At 38.7% G+C, this 18,469-nt stretch overlaps 1 protein-coding gene across 4 annotated transcripts; it reads right to left on the bottom strand.

Moving 5' to 3' along the window:
• Positions 1 to 10,086: 10,086 nt before the first annotated feature.
• On the bottom strand, positions 10,087 to 18,306 carry LOC131573638 (THAP domain-containing protein 5-like). Of its 4 annotated transcripts, none has more exons than XM_058827784.1 (3): positions 18,224 to 18,306; positions 14,604 to 14,793; positions 10,087 to 11,515 (listed from the first exon to the last, which is right to left on the bottom strand). In XM_058827784.1, exons 1-3 carry the CDS (start codon positions 18,304 to 18,306, stop codon positions 10,568 to 10,570), a joined length of 1,221 nt encoding a protein of 406 aa, XP_058683767.1. In that variant the 3' UTR covers positions 10,087 to 10,567. The 4 variants fall into 4 exon arrangements, with proteins under 4 accessions (XP_058683767.1, XP_058683770.1, XP_058683769.1 ...); XM_058827787.1 differs by having other exon boundaries at positions 18,193 to 18,299; XM_058827786.1 differs by having other exon boundaries at positions 17,727 to 18,299.
• Between the last annotated feature and the right edge of the window lie 163 nt (positions 18,307 to 18,469).

Raw genomic sequence — 18,469 nt, forward strand, 5'->3', positions numbered from 1 at the left:
CTTACATTTTTCATATTAGATTTATGTTTTGGCTCAAATCTAAAACCAGTGTTTCCAGTTACAAAGCTTTAAATGAGTTTTAAGAGCATTGATTCCCTTCTCACCAAATTTTAAAACAGAAACACGATATTCATTGAATTAAATAATCTGAATATTTATTACTAAGGATTTCATCTGGAAGAAAAATATTGACCACTTAGGAGTTTTGAATAAAGATGAAATTCAATGCCAAAGGCATGTTGTACATCTGGTTTGGTGAAGCTGCTCTAAAAGTAAGCAGTTGGCAATAAAGGAATAATGGAGTTTGCAAATGGTACAAGGCATGTGGGTCATCTTTGCCAGGATTCCTGTTCTTAGAGAGCTGAATTTGGTTATGGTATTTGTGGCAGGTTACTAGTGTCATGTTTCAAATGACTCAAATGTTTTCACTCTGGACGGGAAGGTTTGCGTTTCTTTCTTTGGGAGCTACCTTACAGTGACTTTTTTTCAACATCAGATGTGACACTAGACTCAAATATTTGTCCTTCACTGGGGTTGCTCCGAAGCCCTTTGCAACAAGAAGAGATCACAGCTGGCTGGGAGGCAGCTCTGGGGCATCCTGACTTCACTGTGAATTTCATTTTGTGCAGACTTTGATATATTTGAGGGAGAAGGAGTAGCATTTCCCAGAAGAAGCACTGAGTATGTTGAGGCCAGGTCTGCATACATTTCATGAGTATAGTGCTTGAGTGCTTTGTTATTACACCATGTCAGGTGGCAATGGGACAATGGAATCAGCTCTCTCTTTTAGCATTTCTAGCATCTTCCCAGACCTGAGTCTGTATAAATTGTGCCACCTCGTCTTAGCAGCTGCTGCTGTCCCTTTGAGGTTGTGAGCAGGAGGTGTGCCTGGGGTGCATGTTGTGGCTCCAGGCCACTGGCACAGACTATCAGCCTTGGCACAGCACTTCCTGCCTCTGGCCAAGCATCTTGGAATAAAAAAGATCAGTGGCATGATTTGTAAAGGCAGCCTGATGTGTAACACCTACATACCTTTAAAATGCAACCTTTAGTCTTTAGCTTCCTCTTAGGGAATATAAATACTTGAGGAAAGCGCAGCAATATGAAAAGCTTTATGTTTGGAATTACCTACATCTTGCCCTGAGAAAGGGGGCAGGGGAAAGTGCAGTGGAAATTTGTAATCTTTGTTTTCCATAAATTCCATGTTAGAGGGCCATGCATTAGGAACTACAGTGATATGTGTCTCACATCTGACTAGGTGTCTGCTGAGTCTTCACATTGTTTGTGGGATCTTGCACAGGGCTGACTGCCTGAGCCTGGCTCAGGGAATTTCTTTCATAAGAGAAATGGACTTTTGTTGTAAAGGACAGGAAATGGTCTGTGTGGAGAACAAAGAATATCAGGGTTGATTTAAATTTTTAAAATTCATGACTCTACTTTTGTTTATGTTACTCATATCCCTTGAAAATCATAAACCTTTTGGGAAGAAAATCAAAATGAACACTTAATGTTTTTAATGTCCCTGCAGCTCTGAAATGTTATTTGCTCCTGCATTTTCTCTGGAGAACTGCAGAAACATGGTTGTTGTGCAGGTGCCAGCATTAATTTAAAATTGTTCATTCACAGTTACAGCTTTTCAGGAAGATAACTTGTTTCTGTTCCAAAATCCATCAATTTTCTCATTACAAAGCAGTAAGGGGTATTTCCTGGAAGGTTATTGATCCTGTCAAATGTAAAATACTCTTGTCAAATACCGCAGTTTTAGAGACTGTCCTGAATAAAAAGGCAAGACATATTACTCTGTCATATAACATTTCACTACTGCTTCATGTTCTATTGTTAAAAAAATCATAGTATAAACAATAAAATGCATTTTTACAATAAATGTTGAGAATCAAGAATATGTTAGTTTTCATGCTTAGAGAGAGAAAATTGTAGTGTGTCTGGGACTTGTTTTGGCAACAATATCCAAATATCTTTTTGCTTTTTAAAGCAATACAGTATCTTGAGAGTTTTTGGGGTGTGCATGTGTGTGTGATAGAGCAAAAGTTGTCTGCCTCTGTAACAATTACCATCACTTCAGCATTGTGTTCATGTCAATGCATGACTCTCACAGCACCACTTCACCTCCAATTAAACTTAGGTTAAAAGCTTATAATTTTAGTTGTTCTTGAGCGTACTTATTTAAAACCCAAATAAAACCTTTCATTTCTAACTAAAAAATGATTTGAGTAGCTTACAATGTTTCTTTAACAGTCAGATTATTTTTTTCCTGTGGTAACTACAAAATGTAAAAAACCTGCAGGTGTTTACAACAGGCAGTTGTGACAGTGACTCCCACAAGCTTTCCATCTTTTCTGTCTCTTATGCTGGGGATTAGATCAATGATTTCCACTATTGTATTATCTACACAGCTGTTGATGGCAAATTTTTCAAATCTGTATTTATCAAAGAAACAGATCAAATTATTAGACAAGATCCATAGCTGTGTTTTAATATTGTATTCTTTGCCTTTTTTCTTCCATTTCAATATACTATCTGCTATCAACAGTGAGGGAGCTGGAGCTGCAGACCCCCCACTCCGACAGATTATTATAAGCAAAATCTTTTCAGACATAATGGAGAGTTAATTTTGAATCAAGTAGGTTAAAAAGCTATTCTACTCATTGAAAAAGGCAACATCTAACATATTTACATTAGCTGGTGGAAGATAATTGTCCTTACCAGCCAGGGTGCAGTCAAAGGAAGCTGAGGATTTCAGTGCAGTAAACCACGGGCATATCTACACCCCACAAGTTTAACGTGTGAGCTTGTGGCAAGACAAAGAGATGTAGGCTGTAAGCAATGCCTGCTGCAAGCAGCAGGCTCCTGGCAGCCTGATGAGCGATTTTGCAATAGGATGTTGTGTTTTTGAAGTCCTGAAATGAGATCAGTGTAAAAGGTGAACAAAAACAAGTAAACAAAGAATGCCTGCAATCCTTCAGTATGCACCAAACCCCATTGATAAAGCTGTAAATTTATTTCATGTGTAAAAATACAGAATAAAATTTATTGAAATCTCACAAACTGGATACTTGACAAAACAAATTTATGGTTTTAATGTGAAAGATGTAAAATAGAATTTCATTTGGATTTATGACTGTGATATCATTATGGTGATTTATATGTTTAATAGCTGTGAAATTAGTCACCTCAAATGAAGCTGTGGCTGAGCTCATGTTTCTGTAGCAAGTCTCAGATATGTGTCAGTGTCTAATATATTTTAAAGGAAAAATCAAATTGGGATTTTTTTAATTTCTTCTAATTAATGTTCATAAATAAAACATAGTTTTGTGCTCATCATCTGTGGGTTTTTTTCCCTTGCAGGACTTCCTACCCCAGTAAGTCTCAGAGCCTCAGATTATTTGTTCCTCTTTCACTACAATAAGGAGGAGGAAATAAAAGAATATAAGCCAGCATCAGTCCAGGTTTTGCTTCTTTGTCAAGTCCCTGCTGGAGATCTGAGCTGTGATTCAGGTCAAAGCAGATGTCCTCTGAGCCAGCCAAACCTTGAATATGTGCTTTCCTCACGGTGGGAAAATGCAGTGTTTCTGTACCAGGTGGGAAATTGAGCTCATTGGGAGAGAGTCCCCCCACTTCTTAAGGGACTAGACAGATAACTGAACCTCAGAGAGGGGCTGCTGCGCTGCTGGTGAGGTGTGCATGCCTTTCCACAGATGTTGGTTGGGGCTCTGGCTTGAAAAGAGTCTGCTGTTGTATCATCCTTATCTGGCAGCAGCAGAACATTCACCATTTCCTGCAAACAGCCTGTCAGTCTGCTGGAGCCAGCCCTGGGGAGGTTAATTCAGTGTTGTGAGAGTATTCATAGTCTGTCAGTGGGCACTGAGGCAATATGGGGCTGTCACTCCAAGCCATGGCTTAACCCCAGCCAGCAGCTAAGTACCATGAAGCTGCTCACTCCCTCGGCTCCCTGCAGGATGGGAGAGATAACTGGGAATAAAGAAAAGGCAAAACATGTGGGTTGAGATAAGAACAGTTTAATATTTTAAATAAAATATAATATAAAATTAATAGTAATTGTATAAAAATGGAAATTAAAAAAAAAATAAGAGAGAGGGAAATAAACCCCTAGAAAGGTAAGTGATGTGCAACACAACTGCTCACCACCTGCTGGCTGATTCCCAGCCCATCACTGAGCACTGATCTGCAGCTCCTGGCCAGCTTCTCCCAGTTTATAAACTGGACATGATGTTCTATGGCATGAAATACCCCTTTGGCCAGATCAGATCAGCTGTCCTGGCCATGCTTCTTCCCAGCTTCTTGTGCAGCTCCTCCCTAGCAGTGTATGGGAAACTGGAAACTCCTTGACTCAGGGTAAGCACTGCTTCACAACAATTAAACATCACTGAGTTATCAACATTATTCTCATGATAAATACAAAAAGCCATGGCACTATACCAGCTACTGAGAGGAAAATTAACTCTGGTCCAGCCAAAAAAAGGACAGTCTGTAACTACCCTCAGCTAGAGCCAGCTTTACACCATACAGGATTTCTCACCACATAAAACACTGAATAAAGAAACTTGATGTAAGATTAATAACAGCTTCTGCTAAGTATAGGATCTAAAGAGCTTTATATATATTGCTTGCTGTGAAACTATCCCTCTCATGTCTTTATTATCTCCAAACAGTAGCTATTCTTGTCACTGAGAGCTCCTAAAGCCTAGTGGCTTCATAGTCTACTGACTCGGAACGAAGGTCAGACTGCCGCTATTTGTGATCCATAATGTGCTTACCCAAGCAGACATGGCTGAAAAGGACCCCTTGTGGTGTTTGCTGCCACTCCAGAGAGGAGCTATAGCAGCGACAAGTTTGTTTTCAGGCCCGAGGGGCTGCCAGAGGTCAAACGTGTCTGACTGCAACCAGTTTGTACTATTAATGGAGGGGCACAGAGCTCTTATAGCTGATGTGCACCTTGTGAGGATGCTTTGCAGCACCAAGATTTGTGCTTTTGAGGTACTTTGACTAAGGCAGGCACCTGGTGAATCGGTTTTCTTACTTTCCTACAAATTTCTTACAGAGATAGAGGTGTTTTTCAAAATCTTAAGGAAAAGAAAGGATTGTATCTATACAAATTAAATATCTGAGTAAAATCCCTTCTAGAATTTTCAAAGATCTTCATCTTGTCACTGGCTGTACAGGAAACTTGAGGCTCAATTTTGAAGGACTGTTGTGCCCAATTCCTTCGTGTTAGACTTGAGTCTTTCTAACTAGTCCCTGTCTGAGAACTAAAAGTGATTTACATTTGGAAACAAGTGAGATTTGTATTAGGGAACTTAGGTATTTATACTATATACTATATACCATATACTTGGGTATTATATATATATATATACACATATATATATATATATATATATATATGTCTAGAATATCCCCTAGCTATATTCAGTAGATGAACTGACATTTACTTAGCTAATTTCTTCTTCTTCCTATCAAACAGAATTTAATTGTGGTGCACCTCATGGTAGAGACATACAGAGTCAGGTGAGATGACTTCTGTCAGGAGGCTGTGGTGGAGGGACTGACCACCACTTACTGAGGACTCAGAGAAACAACAACCATCCTTGAGGATTATTTATGCCTCTGAAGCCAGGGGTTGCCTTGATACAGATCCCTTCACTATCTGGTTTTGCAGTGCCACTGCTGCTGCCCTGTTCCTTTCATCCAGAAAATCACATATGCACTTCTAACCTTTACTGTAATGCCCAAATATCTTTAACATTTTGAAAGTAACACTGAAAAAAGAAGAAACTTTCTTGTGTGTGTACGACCAACGCTCACCCATTCTGATTGTCTCAAGTTGTATATTCTCAGCAAAATTCGAAGGGTGTTATGCCACACATAAGATGTTGTGCACCTATCTTCCCCGTCTCAAAAGCATGTGTGCATGCAGTGCTTGAGCAGCAAACCAGACACCCCTGATGAAGGGTGTGATTAAACACTCACTCTATTATCCCGATTAATATGCAAATAAGCAACGCTAAACTGTTGACGGGATTCAAACAGTAATCACTGACCCACTTCAACAAATGAGGAATGCAATCATGCTCCACGTAAGGACAGTGAATACATTTCTTTCTGCCATTCATTTGAGCAGAAGGCTCTCGAGTTTAATGTTTTATGCTCAGAATATAAATGAGTTTCATTTTATCTGAAGCTTTATTTCTGTAAGATTGAAGAGAATGTCACACTGTTTTGTTCATACGCTACCCTTCCGTATCAAAGATACATTTGAGATTTAAAGATACATCTGAAATAAGGGGGAAAAAAGCCCCAAACCCCGCATTGTTAATCTGTTTGCATATGTTTAATCAACAACAGAATAAAAATAAAACGCATGTCTTTAGTTTCACTTCTGCAGCGTGATCCAGTAGCACCATCTGCTGTTTACAGGGAGCACTGCTGCTTTAGTTATATGCAAAATAACTAAATTTTTATTTTTCTAATTTCTATTCTTATATAGAAATGTACATACATTCCATAAGCATCTATACGGTTTAACCTTTTTGAATGGCTATGAAAAAACCTTCTAAATTGCTTTTGTGCACTCAGAAATGTCAGTCCTTTAGAGGAAAGGCAGGTATTTAAACAGTGATAATTTTTTGCAATGTGCCCCATAATATTTAACGATGCCAAGAGATATATTTCCTGGAAAACGTCTGCTTAGATGCTTTACTCTAACTGTTTTCTTTGTGGAAAATATTTTGGCTGAAACTCATATCTTGGTATCAGTAAATGGTCTGGTAAATTAGAAATCCATTACACTGGTTCTAGTAAAGGAGAAAATAGAGCAGTGATTTTTAATTTTTTTTTTTTTCCTAAGTGGGAATAAAATTCTAAAGCATTTATAGAGATCCACTTGAGGTTGAAGAAATTTAAATTAGCTCACATTAGTAAGTCAGAAAATTGCCTCATAAATGAACAAAGGAAAGTATTTTTTTGCCCCAATCTAAGATAATTTTAAAGTAATTAATGAGCATATAATCTGCCCTGCTCCCTTTCTCTGTTTCTCTCCCCTCTTGCCTTGGTGCTGGCAGTTCATGACTTTCAGCGCACTACTTGGCTTTCTCTGCAGCTTTGAGCTGTGCCTGGCATTGAGAATGCAACGAGGGGGGACAGCACCTGCAGTTGGTGCTGCATTGGTGCAGAGATACCCCATGGAGGAGCACTTCTGCCAGTGCCAATGCCAAAGCCCACTCCTGCCTCCCGTTTCCCTGAGCATCTCACAAGGCCCCAGAGTGCAGCTGCTGCTTCTGCTCCAGCCTTACAACACAACAAGACGCTTCCTGCTTCCTGCTTGTGGAATTTGTGGAGAGGAACCAAGTCATTCACCTCTAATGCCTTTTCTCAGGGCTGGATGTGGAATTTGTCTGCTTCTGCCTGGGTGCTTAAAGAATTCATTCTGCTGCTCACAGTGTTTCCTGGGTTGCTCAGAATGGAGGTGGGTCTTTTGTGGTACCTATTACTGTGCAGCTGCAACCTCTCACAAAAGTTGCAGGAGTAATATATAGCACAAGTGCCCATAAAGCTTAGTGAACTAAAATTGTGTGTGTGCAAGGTTGCACTTTATGATTAGGAAACACTGAAATTGCACTGCACATGTAGCATCTAATTCAGAGGGGTTTGTTGATTCTCAACATGCCATTTCTCCTTACTTGTAATAATTCAGGGTTAGTGTATAATTGAAGCAAAGGACCAGACATTTCTTTCTGTCAGCAGCAACAGCCAACTATAATGCTAATTCATTTTAAACTAATATATCCACCCTGGGTCCGTTGGTCTGAAACACACTCTGAAGTGAAATTCGAAGACCTGGTGAGAGGCTTGTAGAGCTACTGAGTGTTTCTGCTATAACCTAGGACTGTGACAAAGTTCATTTCCCCAGAGCAGCCCTCACGGTGCTGTGCTGTGCACTGGTAGCTGGAGAGGTGCTGGTAACACACCGGTGTTTTGGCTGCAGCTGAGCAGCACTGGCACAGCATCAGTGCGGTCTCCCCAAACTCCTGGCCAGGGGTGGGCAAGACCTCAGGAGATGACACAACCAGGACAGCTGACCCAAGCAGTCCAAAGGGATATTCCATACTATATGGTGTCAGCTCACCTGTAAAACCTAAGGGAAGGAAGAGGAAGGGGGGGGAAATTTGTTATTTACAGTATTTGCCTTTGGGAGCAATCAAATGCTGAAGCGCTGCTTCCTGGGAAGTGGCTGAATGTTACTGCCAATATGAAGCAGAGAATTAACCCTTCTTTTTATTTCTCTTTGCTTGTGTGACATGCAAGCTTTTGCTTTAGTAAACTGACTTATCTCAACCTGTGAGTTGTTTTCCATCTGGTTTTCTCTCTCCTGTCCAGCTGGGAGACATAGAACAGCTTGGTGGGCAGCTGGCATCCAGCCAAAGTCAACCCACATAAGTCCCAAAAAACTCCATAAAAAAAGGAAAACTGAGCATTTAGGGTTTTCCCCCCCATTTAAAGAAACCTATGGCATGAACAATATTCTCAATTTTAATACTGTAAGCTCTTAGTAAAAGCAAAAATATATCAGCGATGCAAATCCCATATCAAACCCCACAAATATTTGGGGGAAAGTGTTGCTGAGACACCAGCTTATGGTGTTGCAACTCTTTTGCCATATCTGAGCTCTCACTGCCATTCAAGGACTACAGTGAACTTTTGAAATGGGTTGTTAGTCTTAAAATAACCAGCATGTGCAGAGGATTTGTAGTACATTGATGAAACTTCTAAAATTGCCAGCTCATTTAGCAGTTTCATATAGCATTTTGTAAATCACTTTGAAAGATCTCTTACTCTGTAAAACATTACAAAATGTGCAGTTCAGAGGGGCCACCTGGACAATGTTCCCAAGATGGGATCAGATACGGCAGCAGTGTTTCTACAGTACACAGGACACTCCTTGTGATTTCATAGCACACAAAGCAGAATAGGAATGTTCTTTACTTGCAGGGAGAGCAAAATGAGCAGGTCAGAGACAAGGTAAGTAACTCACCGTATAATAAGTGACCTTTATGTACTTTAGCAATTTTACCAAGCATAACCTGTGCTTAAAGTCTGAAAGAAGTTAATGAGTTGAACGACAAAGTAAGCTTAATCCTGTGGTTACTAATGCAGACTAACTCCTACAACATTATGCTTTTGCAGGCCAACTTCTGCACTTCAAGATATTCCAAGTCTCAAAATTTTTGAAATTTGTTTCTAACTTATTATCCAGTTGGAGACCAGCTTCGTAGCTGTTGCGAACTGATTCTAAATTCCTCATGAAAAGATTACCAGAAGAGTTTAGAAAGTGTGTAAAAGAGAATATAAGTAACATTGAAAAGAAACTAATTTGCTCCAGTCCCAGACTGAACTTGTGGTGGTGGTGATGACACCATTTTGAATAAGGAAAAACACATCCTCAAGCAATCTAATGGTTGTAGAATATAATATACCAGAAGAGTTCAGCTGGAAGGGATGTAACAAGGATCACCTAGTGCAGCTGTGATGTCTCATCAGGGACCAGATGATCTAGGACTTTTTCACTGTACTAGAGCATACTAGATCCTGAGTGGGACACAGACAGAATAAGCAGAAAGTATTTAAGCAAATTAATTTTCCTCAGAATGAATTACAGTATCTGTCTACTACAGTGATAACCTACGCACTAGAAATAGTTAATAATATCAGTAAGGGGGAGTAATTTTCTAGTTCTGTAATTCCATTTCTTGCAAAGTAAAATTCTGCTACTTCCACTAGCAACCTGTTCTGTAGAACATTTTCTTCTGTGTATTATTAAGGGTACATGCATTACCCAGCTGTAGGCTGTAAGAGGATCAATGCAGACAGCAGTCACTAAATAGAGCTCTCCCTTTTACTAACTAGCAGAAATATCTATGATTAAGATTGCTTTCCACTTGAGCTGAATCATAACAAAAAAATTAAAAATGAGATGGGCCTGTCTACTGGAACAATATTCTTATGAGAATTTTTGTTTCTAGAAACAAATGAAAGAAAACACCTTTTATGCAGAAACAATTTTAATAATATCAAAGCGTACAAAAAACTATCAGAACAAATGTTAGATGAACAGAAAACTAAAGAGCAATTTTGGCCTCACTGGACAATGCATATATATATATACATATATAATTGTTCGTCCTATATGCTTATTCTGTCAATTCTACTGCTGTCTCAAATGCAGGCATTGCATGTTTCAAAGAAGCCTGCAGCTAAGGAAGGGTTAAATTATGTTTTACTGACTTAATTCACATACTTAAGAAAACTTCACCCAATTCAGGGCTGTTTTTTTTAATCTTACTTGTCAGTCATGTTTTACAGACAAAATTCTCCACTTAACTTTGATTGATGTAATATTTTAAAGAGTATTTGCTATTCACACAATTAGCATTCGATGTTTAAAACACCAAAACTGGAAACAAAGTTAATTTGTCCAAAAGTACAGTCAAAGAGACTAAAAAGATATTTTAGAACCATCAATTGGAAATCTTTACTGTATCATAGTCACTTCAAGTGTTGTAAAGTAGTTTTCTACCATCTTCAGCTTTTCTTCAGAAAGCAGATTTTCTTGCTTCAATTGTCTAATAAGAGCTTCCAAGGACCTGAGTCTCCCCAAAGTTTTTACCTCCTGCATTTCAAGTAAAGTTATCTTAGAGTGGAGTTTTGAAATTTTCTGCCAAAGGTGATCTCTGTCTATGTCTTGTCTGCAGTATGAATGCTCAGTCTGCAGTATTTCACTTCCGTCATATTCAATCACTTCTGTCTTGTCTATGTCAAGAAACTCTTCCTTAACAGGCAGGAAAGAACTACTTACTCTTTCAGGCTCTTCTGGACTCTCAGCTGGCATAATAATAGCAATGACAGACTCTTCACTTCCACTGAACTGCTCAATAGTTTGTGTGACTGTACTCAGTAAAACTGCATCTTCACTTGTCTGCACTTCACCAGAACAGACCACATGAGGGACAGAATTTTCAACTGCATAGTCAGTAACCGACCCAAAAGCATTGTTCAGTTTCAGAGATGAATTCAAGTAGTCAGGGTCTGTAAATTGCAGGACTGTAGCTGTACAACCTCCTGAATCCTCTACAGAAGTTTGAACACTGGGACCTTCCACGCTCTGGACTGCTGCTGTCATTAAAACAGGATTAGGCTGATGTAAATACTGCTCAGAAGAACTATCAAGAATGACACTGTCTGCCTGAAAGCCACCTTCATCTGGAAGCTGCAGGTTTTGAATTTGTAAAGGTTTACTCAGTGCAGTTGAGCAAACCACTTCTGAAAAAAACACCTTTTCCTCTACATTTTGTGCAATTACAGGATTTTTCTTTGGTATACAAGGTTCAAGCGGTACAGATACTTTCTCTGACACAACATTTGTTTCTGTCCGCTCTTCTCTCTGTACCTGTTGTGAACTGTTCTCAGAAGAATCTTTTTCCTGGAGGAGAAAAAAAAAAAAAAGAAAATCACCACCTTGTAACAAGAAAATAACTAAGCATAAAAAAATTAAGTCTCATTTATAGCATGCTACTGCAAAAGGACTAACTTAGATGAGTACTGTTTAAAAATTACATCAGAGGCCTCAGAATTCATGTAAGCATCTTCCACAACTTTACTTCATGTCCTAAATGTTAAAATACTATTTTTAAAGCTCTAAAAGCAATAATAGTGTTTGGTTTTTTAGTTTTGGGGTTTTTTTCTTATTGTGGTTTGGGTTTTTTTATTTGTTCTATTATAGGTTTTTGTCAAACTCTAGGGAATTTGTACTGTTTTACACACAAGATACCATAATTTTAAATGTACTTGAAGAGCAGGGGCTACACAAAGACTAGCTGGCATCTTCTATTACCATCTGAAACATTGTAGTAAATATATTAAATGTACACAGCACAAAGTTCTTGCATTAAAGATGATTGTAAACCAGCAATTCAATTCTGCCAACTAAATTTTACGCTTTATAAAAACGGAAACCTTTTTTTTGTTTATAGATAGAGATCTTAGCAGAAAAATACATAGTTAACAGGACTTTAAACAGAAGTTGATACTGAGACAATTTGAAGCTTGTCCTTTTTTAGCCACTTTCTTTTCCCTTCCTTCACATAAACTACATCACGATTACACTTGATTACATTATATTTATTATACACAAATAATTATATTAGTAATAAAGAATATTTTAATAAATAACAATAATAATAATACTTTTAGGTATGTCACTCAGTGAAACAAAAATACAAAAATAGTGGGAGTCTTATTTTTTCTAGTAGATCTAATTACATAAAGAACACTCTGATGAATTTGTACTCATGCAAAACTGTGTACATGGGAACTAAAACAAAAAAAACATACAGAACAAAGAAACAGAAAAATAAACAATTTTAACTTTGCTAATTAAATATAGGCCAGGCAAAAACCTCAACCAAACCAACCAACCAACCCAAAAATTCAAAAATCCAAACCAACAAAAAAAAAAAAGGAAAACAGGAAAAAGAAGTTAAAAAAAAAAAAAAAGGTCAGAAAAAAAAAGGAAAAAAAAAAAAAAAAAAAGGCCAGGCTGAAAAAATTTATTACAATGAGAAAGATAATTTCAAAATGTATGTTCCTAAAAGTATGTATGTAATCTGAAGTATCCTAAGTGCATTCAACTTTGTGATTCAGTTTTATTTGAAATTTCAGCCCCAGAAGAACTGGAAGATTTATACAGAAATAGCATTCATTTGGTTACCTTTACATTTTCCAAGACAATACCTAACATCATGTCAATCTTTGGGATTTTGTGAAAATGAAGCAGTTCCCTTTCTCTGTCTTATCTGCAGCTGTAAAAGACTGTCTCAGACTATGTATTTTAACTAGACAAATCTCTTACAAAATATATTATATAAATGTTCCCAAAATCTCAAATAACAGAACTGCCATTAACGTTGAAGGAAATGCACCAAAACAAGTCTCAGGACAGTTGCTTAAAGGAAGACTCTAACTTGCATTGAAAACCTCCTTGTCTATCAGTCCCTGCCCTCCCACTTGTAGGTCAATATTCAAATAAAAACTCTTGCAAGCTAATGTAGAATCGTTACTGATACTGAAATGCCAGCAACTATCACTGCTCTTGAGCCACAAACATTCTTTATTTGGAAGAAGAACCAGAATGAAATGTTTTATGAAGAATCATTAAGCATTTCTGGGAAGACTTCCTTGACTTGCTCAGTAATACATAAAGCAAGGTGGTGGTGAGCAATATGCAAATACAGCAATTCTTTGCTCTCATGTTTCCAAAGGCAGTTTGGGGCCTCAGTTTCTTTTTCCTCAACATTTAGTCAGAGACACACTAATCAGAAATTTTTACCCAAAATAAGAATTCATATCCATATATTTCTGAATACTCAGTCTATGTAGAAAGTTAAGGTTTGGGGCAAGTAGAGAACCAGAGGTCAAGTCAAAAGATATTGTTGATTTGCTGAGGTGGTCACTAAAAACATGTGACTTGATGTTCAGAAAAGTGCAGGGAGAATAAAGTAATGCCAGAGAGAGAAGTGAGACCACAGGAAAGCAAGTTCACAGAATCACAGGTACAAAGCACTGGCATCTCTTTTTTTTTTTCTTTTGATAGCAGGAAAATGATGGCTAAACTAAAAATAAGCACAGAAATTACTTTTCCAAACTGGATAAATCCATCTGGGATTTCTCAGATATATATATTGCAAGATTTTCTGGTTTCGTATTTGAGAGATTTATCAAGATCAATTTTCACTCCACAAAGTCAAAAGAGTCTAGACAACAATTGCAGATGTTCAAGACAGAGTACTTCATGACTAAAAAGAAATTGCTTTGTAAAATTAATTAGCTACATATTTCAGTTTCACCTGTTTAGCCTTAAAACCAGCCCTTCCATTCCTCCCACCTCCACCTGATGATCCAGAGGAAGATAAATACATGCTAGAAGAGAATTAGCATAGGTTTGATCAAGCTTAGGAGCCTGTGTAGCACAATACTTTTATGTAACCAATAGCATGAATCTGTGAAAGACAAGATGGACTAGTCTTTGTAGATTGTCTTTGGCAGTCTACAGTCCTGAGCTCCTAGGCTAAAGGTTAGGGACAGGAAAGAGAAGTATGTAGTTTGAAACGAATACATTCCAAAGCCAGTATTTCTCTACAGCTAATAAAAGACCTTAAAAGAACATTAAAATATTAAGAGTAATTGCATAAGAAAAAGCTTAGAAACATAATATTCTCATAAGAAATTTAACATTTTTTATAGTAAACGCTTCTGTAATTTTCAGTTAAAAAAAAGATACTGAACCACTCCACTCAAACTAGAGGAAGTTGTTTTTCCTTTACATTATGGAATCACATACCTGTTCTGTGTCAGTACTGCTGACAAACTGTTTTGACAGACGGGAATTCTATTTTTTAAATAAAATATGATTATCTGACAGATTAGAAAATCTGTACTACATTTTTATTACATTTGTAGCTTTGTACTACAAAACAACAACAAAAAAAGATAAAAAGATAGAAATAAATTACCTCATCATCTGGGGAAGAGAAAATAGTTGGCACAGCAGTATTTTTCAAGTACCGTATCCCCCATCGCACATCCAGGGAATCAGGGGTAAAATGATCACTGCAGAGGAGCTGGTGCTTACTTGGAGTCCATGAATCTCTCTTCATGTTCCGCAACCATTTCTCAAGTCTCTCTTTATCATGAAGTGGAAATCTTTTTAAAGCAGTTGAAAAGACAAACAAGAAAATATACAAAACCGCCCTGTTATTGTTGTCTTTCTTTGTTTTAAATAAGAATATCTCATTGTTACTTAGAAGTAGCCTTCCTTTAGAAAAGATTAAAATAATTATTTTTCAAAAATTTAAAGTATTAAATGCTGATCTGGATGTCTTGTACATGTTAACCCAATCATTATCCAAATTATTCCTAGTTGGGTATTTTCTCTGAGTTCAGCAGCAGAATTTCTGATTTCTGCTAGCCTAGGGTTTCAGAATCCATGGCCAAGATGTTTTTAAAGGTTTGATCCTACACTTGCTCAGAAAGCAGTTCTGTTGAAGGGAGATGAAATATTGAGACTTAATTTAAATAAAGTTAAGATTGGTCCTCATTTTATTAATAGTATTTCTAGGGCTTGTCTTTCTAGACACAACCAGGATTTTCTATCAGAGTACCTCCTAATACATGCCCCTCTTCAGATTATTAGATAATTTGGCAATGTGAATATTTCCAATACAAGTTTTAAATTTTGTTCAAAAAGTAAATGCACGCAGATGCAAAACATTTCTATATTTTGTGTTTCAGCAATTAAACTTTCTCATTAGGAGCCCACATAATATTTTATAGTTTATCAAAATTTAGAATTTAGAATTAACTTTTCAGTCATCTAATCTACCTGAAAAGGAAAATGACAAGTATATACCTTCACAGAAAAAAAAAATTGACTTTAAAAATACATGCAAATGGTCAGACAAATTCCATCAGAAAGAGAACTTTCTGATTCAATTAAATTAAAAGGAAAGTGTGTGAAGATATGAAATGTACTTAATGACAAATTAAAGGGAAACTGAAGGCTTATTATGATGCATTCACAGTCAAGAAGTGATGGTAAAGGGAACATGAACATTCAGACCACTCTTGTCTCTCACCTCTCCTCAGACAGGTATAAGGGTATCTGAAATGTGCTTCTATATTTCTCTGGTGCATATCAATTTTATTTCAACTCTAGCATATAACTACATATGACACATAAACCATAAATTGAATTCTGAGCACTGTTAAGTGACTACTGTTAAGAAAACAATATTCCTGAGAATCATGAGCAATAATAATTACAAAGGAAAAATCTCCACTTTTGTGATCCCACCCTTAAATCCCTGAAGCTGCAAGTTTCCTCCTAAAGCCACAAGTAGCAATGACTCTTACACAAGGCCTGTGTTTCAAAACTGCAAACTCAGGTGATTTTGAGAGAAAGAGGGCTGAATTCACAGCATAAAGGTGCATGTATTCACCCCTTCCCCAATCTTTTGAATTTGTTGTCATGTAAGTCCTCAAATTACCAAGGAAACAGAGCAAGCTTCTGAAGCATCCAGCTCTGCATATCTGCAGGAATGCAAGGAACAGTGCTGGTAAGAACACAATAACCTCTGAAGGACAAGTTAGAGGTTCAGGCTATCCAAATCCTGCCTGCTTAGATCATGTACACCCAGTGGCAGCTTTGCACGTATGACAGAACATGCTCCTCTGTAACACAGTTTAGCCTGGGTGTTACTACAGAGGTCCAAAAATGTCTCTCAGGTAGATGATGGCTTCCTTTCATTGAAAGTCATGTCACCAACCACATCCTCTCCAAGAAGGCCTTGAGAACACTCGCTCCTCACAGCACAGGACCCACTGATCTACCCAGACTCAACCAGCTTCAGATGGAAAACAAAATAATCTGTAGATTATTTTTTCAAGAGAAGGGTTTGACAGTGGAAGTTATTATTTTAGCTTAAAGGCAACTTTGCTAGTTCTCAATTCTGCTCATTCTCTAACACCCCCTCACTAATCAACAGAATCTGTTCTCTGGCATAAACAAGACACAAAAAAAAAGGGGAAATGGAAAGAGGAAGTAGAATTTATTTAGCAGCTGCCATCACTACCAAAGTCAGAGAAGCGAAGAAATAAAACAAAGAAGGGCAGTTAGGCCAGTTGAGATTAGGTGACAAAGGTTTGGAAGGGATGCAGACCCCAACCACAGAGCAGCAGAGGACTTCTTCATTGGTGGTAAAAGGCAAGGGAATAAAACCTGCAATTCACATCTGTAGTAGTCACTAATATAAGCCAAGAGAAATCTATAAATCAAATCTCAGCACCCCTTCTACAGGCATGAAGCTCAGAATGCAGCACTACTCAAAGGCTAGATAGAACAGCTAAGTTTTGGCAATTATCTCCATACAGATGCCATACATTTGAATATAAACATATCTCAGTACTCAAACTTGTTTTGATTATCCATGTGACACTCACACTCTCTAAAGCATAAGGGAAAATAAATTATTTTCATGATTGTTTTATGATGTATTCTATATTAGAAATGTGCCAGGGAAATAAGCTTTCCTTCAGTCTAAAATAAAATTTCTTTCAAAGCAGTCTTCCTGTAGGTCTTCCTACACAGCCTTCCTAATCTTAGAATAATCATGACTAATCAGAAACTGAAAGAAAACTTGGTTTGATGTATAAATTTTGCCAAAACAGATTTTGAGGCTAATTGTGAAACTTATTTTTCAAATTTTTCTTAAGTTGCTTCTGTTGACAAACAGTTCCATACTTTTATTCTACACAAATACATTAATACTTAGTTACCTGCACTGTGCCTCTCTCAGGATTGCGATATAGTTTATAACTCACCATCCTGGGAGGCGACAGCCACGTAACCACAATAGTGCAGAGGTTACTGCAGGCCGGGCACGGTGACTGCCCTTGCACAATGCAGCCACCATAAACCTGAGCTTTGGTAACCGAGGTAGCCGAGTTGCAGCTAACTCAGCTGCTTCCAAACAACCAGCAATGCCTCTGTTCACAGCGCAGGTAAGGCAGTAATTCTAGTAGGGAAGTTTAATTTTAAGGAATGTTATAATAATATAATTATATGTTTACTTGCTTACTCTTCCGGGCCCTTCTCCTGGCTTGTATATCGTCATACACAAGACACTTCACCATTAAGCCAAAGCTTCCACGACTGCCTGCCGCGCTAGAACATCGCTTCCATACAGGCAGGAGCGAAACAGAATCAGAAGTGCAAATTTTATTTTTCAGTCGAATCTCCTTGCTCTTCACTGTACGGACCCTCCGCAGTTATTCCAAAGTCCTCAGACGCTGCGGATCACCGCCCGCTCCCCGAGTTCCGTCCTGTGCGAGGGACGGTGTGTGTGTGTGATTATGTCCCAGCTGTCCACTCTTTATTCCCTACACTTTCCCTTCCCTCAGGGGGTCAGCCTTGTTTCCCTCCAGCCCCCCGGGACCGGGCGGGGTTCCAAGGTAACCACCAGCGTGGTCTATCGGTGGCGTTGAGTCTTTCGGCTATTTACTTCCGCGGTGGGGCTCACTACCACCCGCACGGCCAGCGCTCACCCAGACCCTGCCCCGCTCCGCGGCCACTCACGGGTAGAAGCTGAGCTTGCGCTGGTCCTTGGCGTTCTGGCCGCCGCGGTTCTTGCAGCGGGTGGCGGCGCAGTACCGCGGCATGGTGGGTACGGCCGGACCGGGACCAGGACCGGGGCGGGGCCGGGCCGGGCCGGGCCGGGGGCGGTGCCGCCTCCTCACAGCGCCCCCAGCGGCGGGTGGCGGAGGCGGCGCGGCTGCGACCGCCCGCGTGCACCGCGTCACGTGCGCCCGGGCGGCCAATGGC

Source organism: Poecile atricapillus, chromosome Z, assembly GCF_030490865.1.
Source record: "Poecile atricapillus isolate bPoeAtr1 chromosome Z, bPoeAtr1.hap1, whole genome shotgun sequence".
Taxonomy (NCBI): Eukaryota; Metazoa; Chordata; class Aves; order Passeriformes; family Paridae; genus Poecile; species Poecile atricapillus.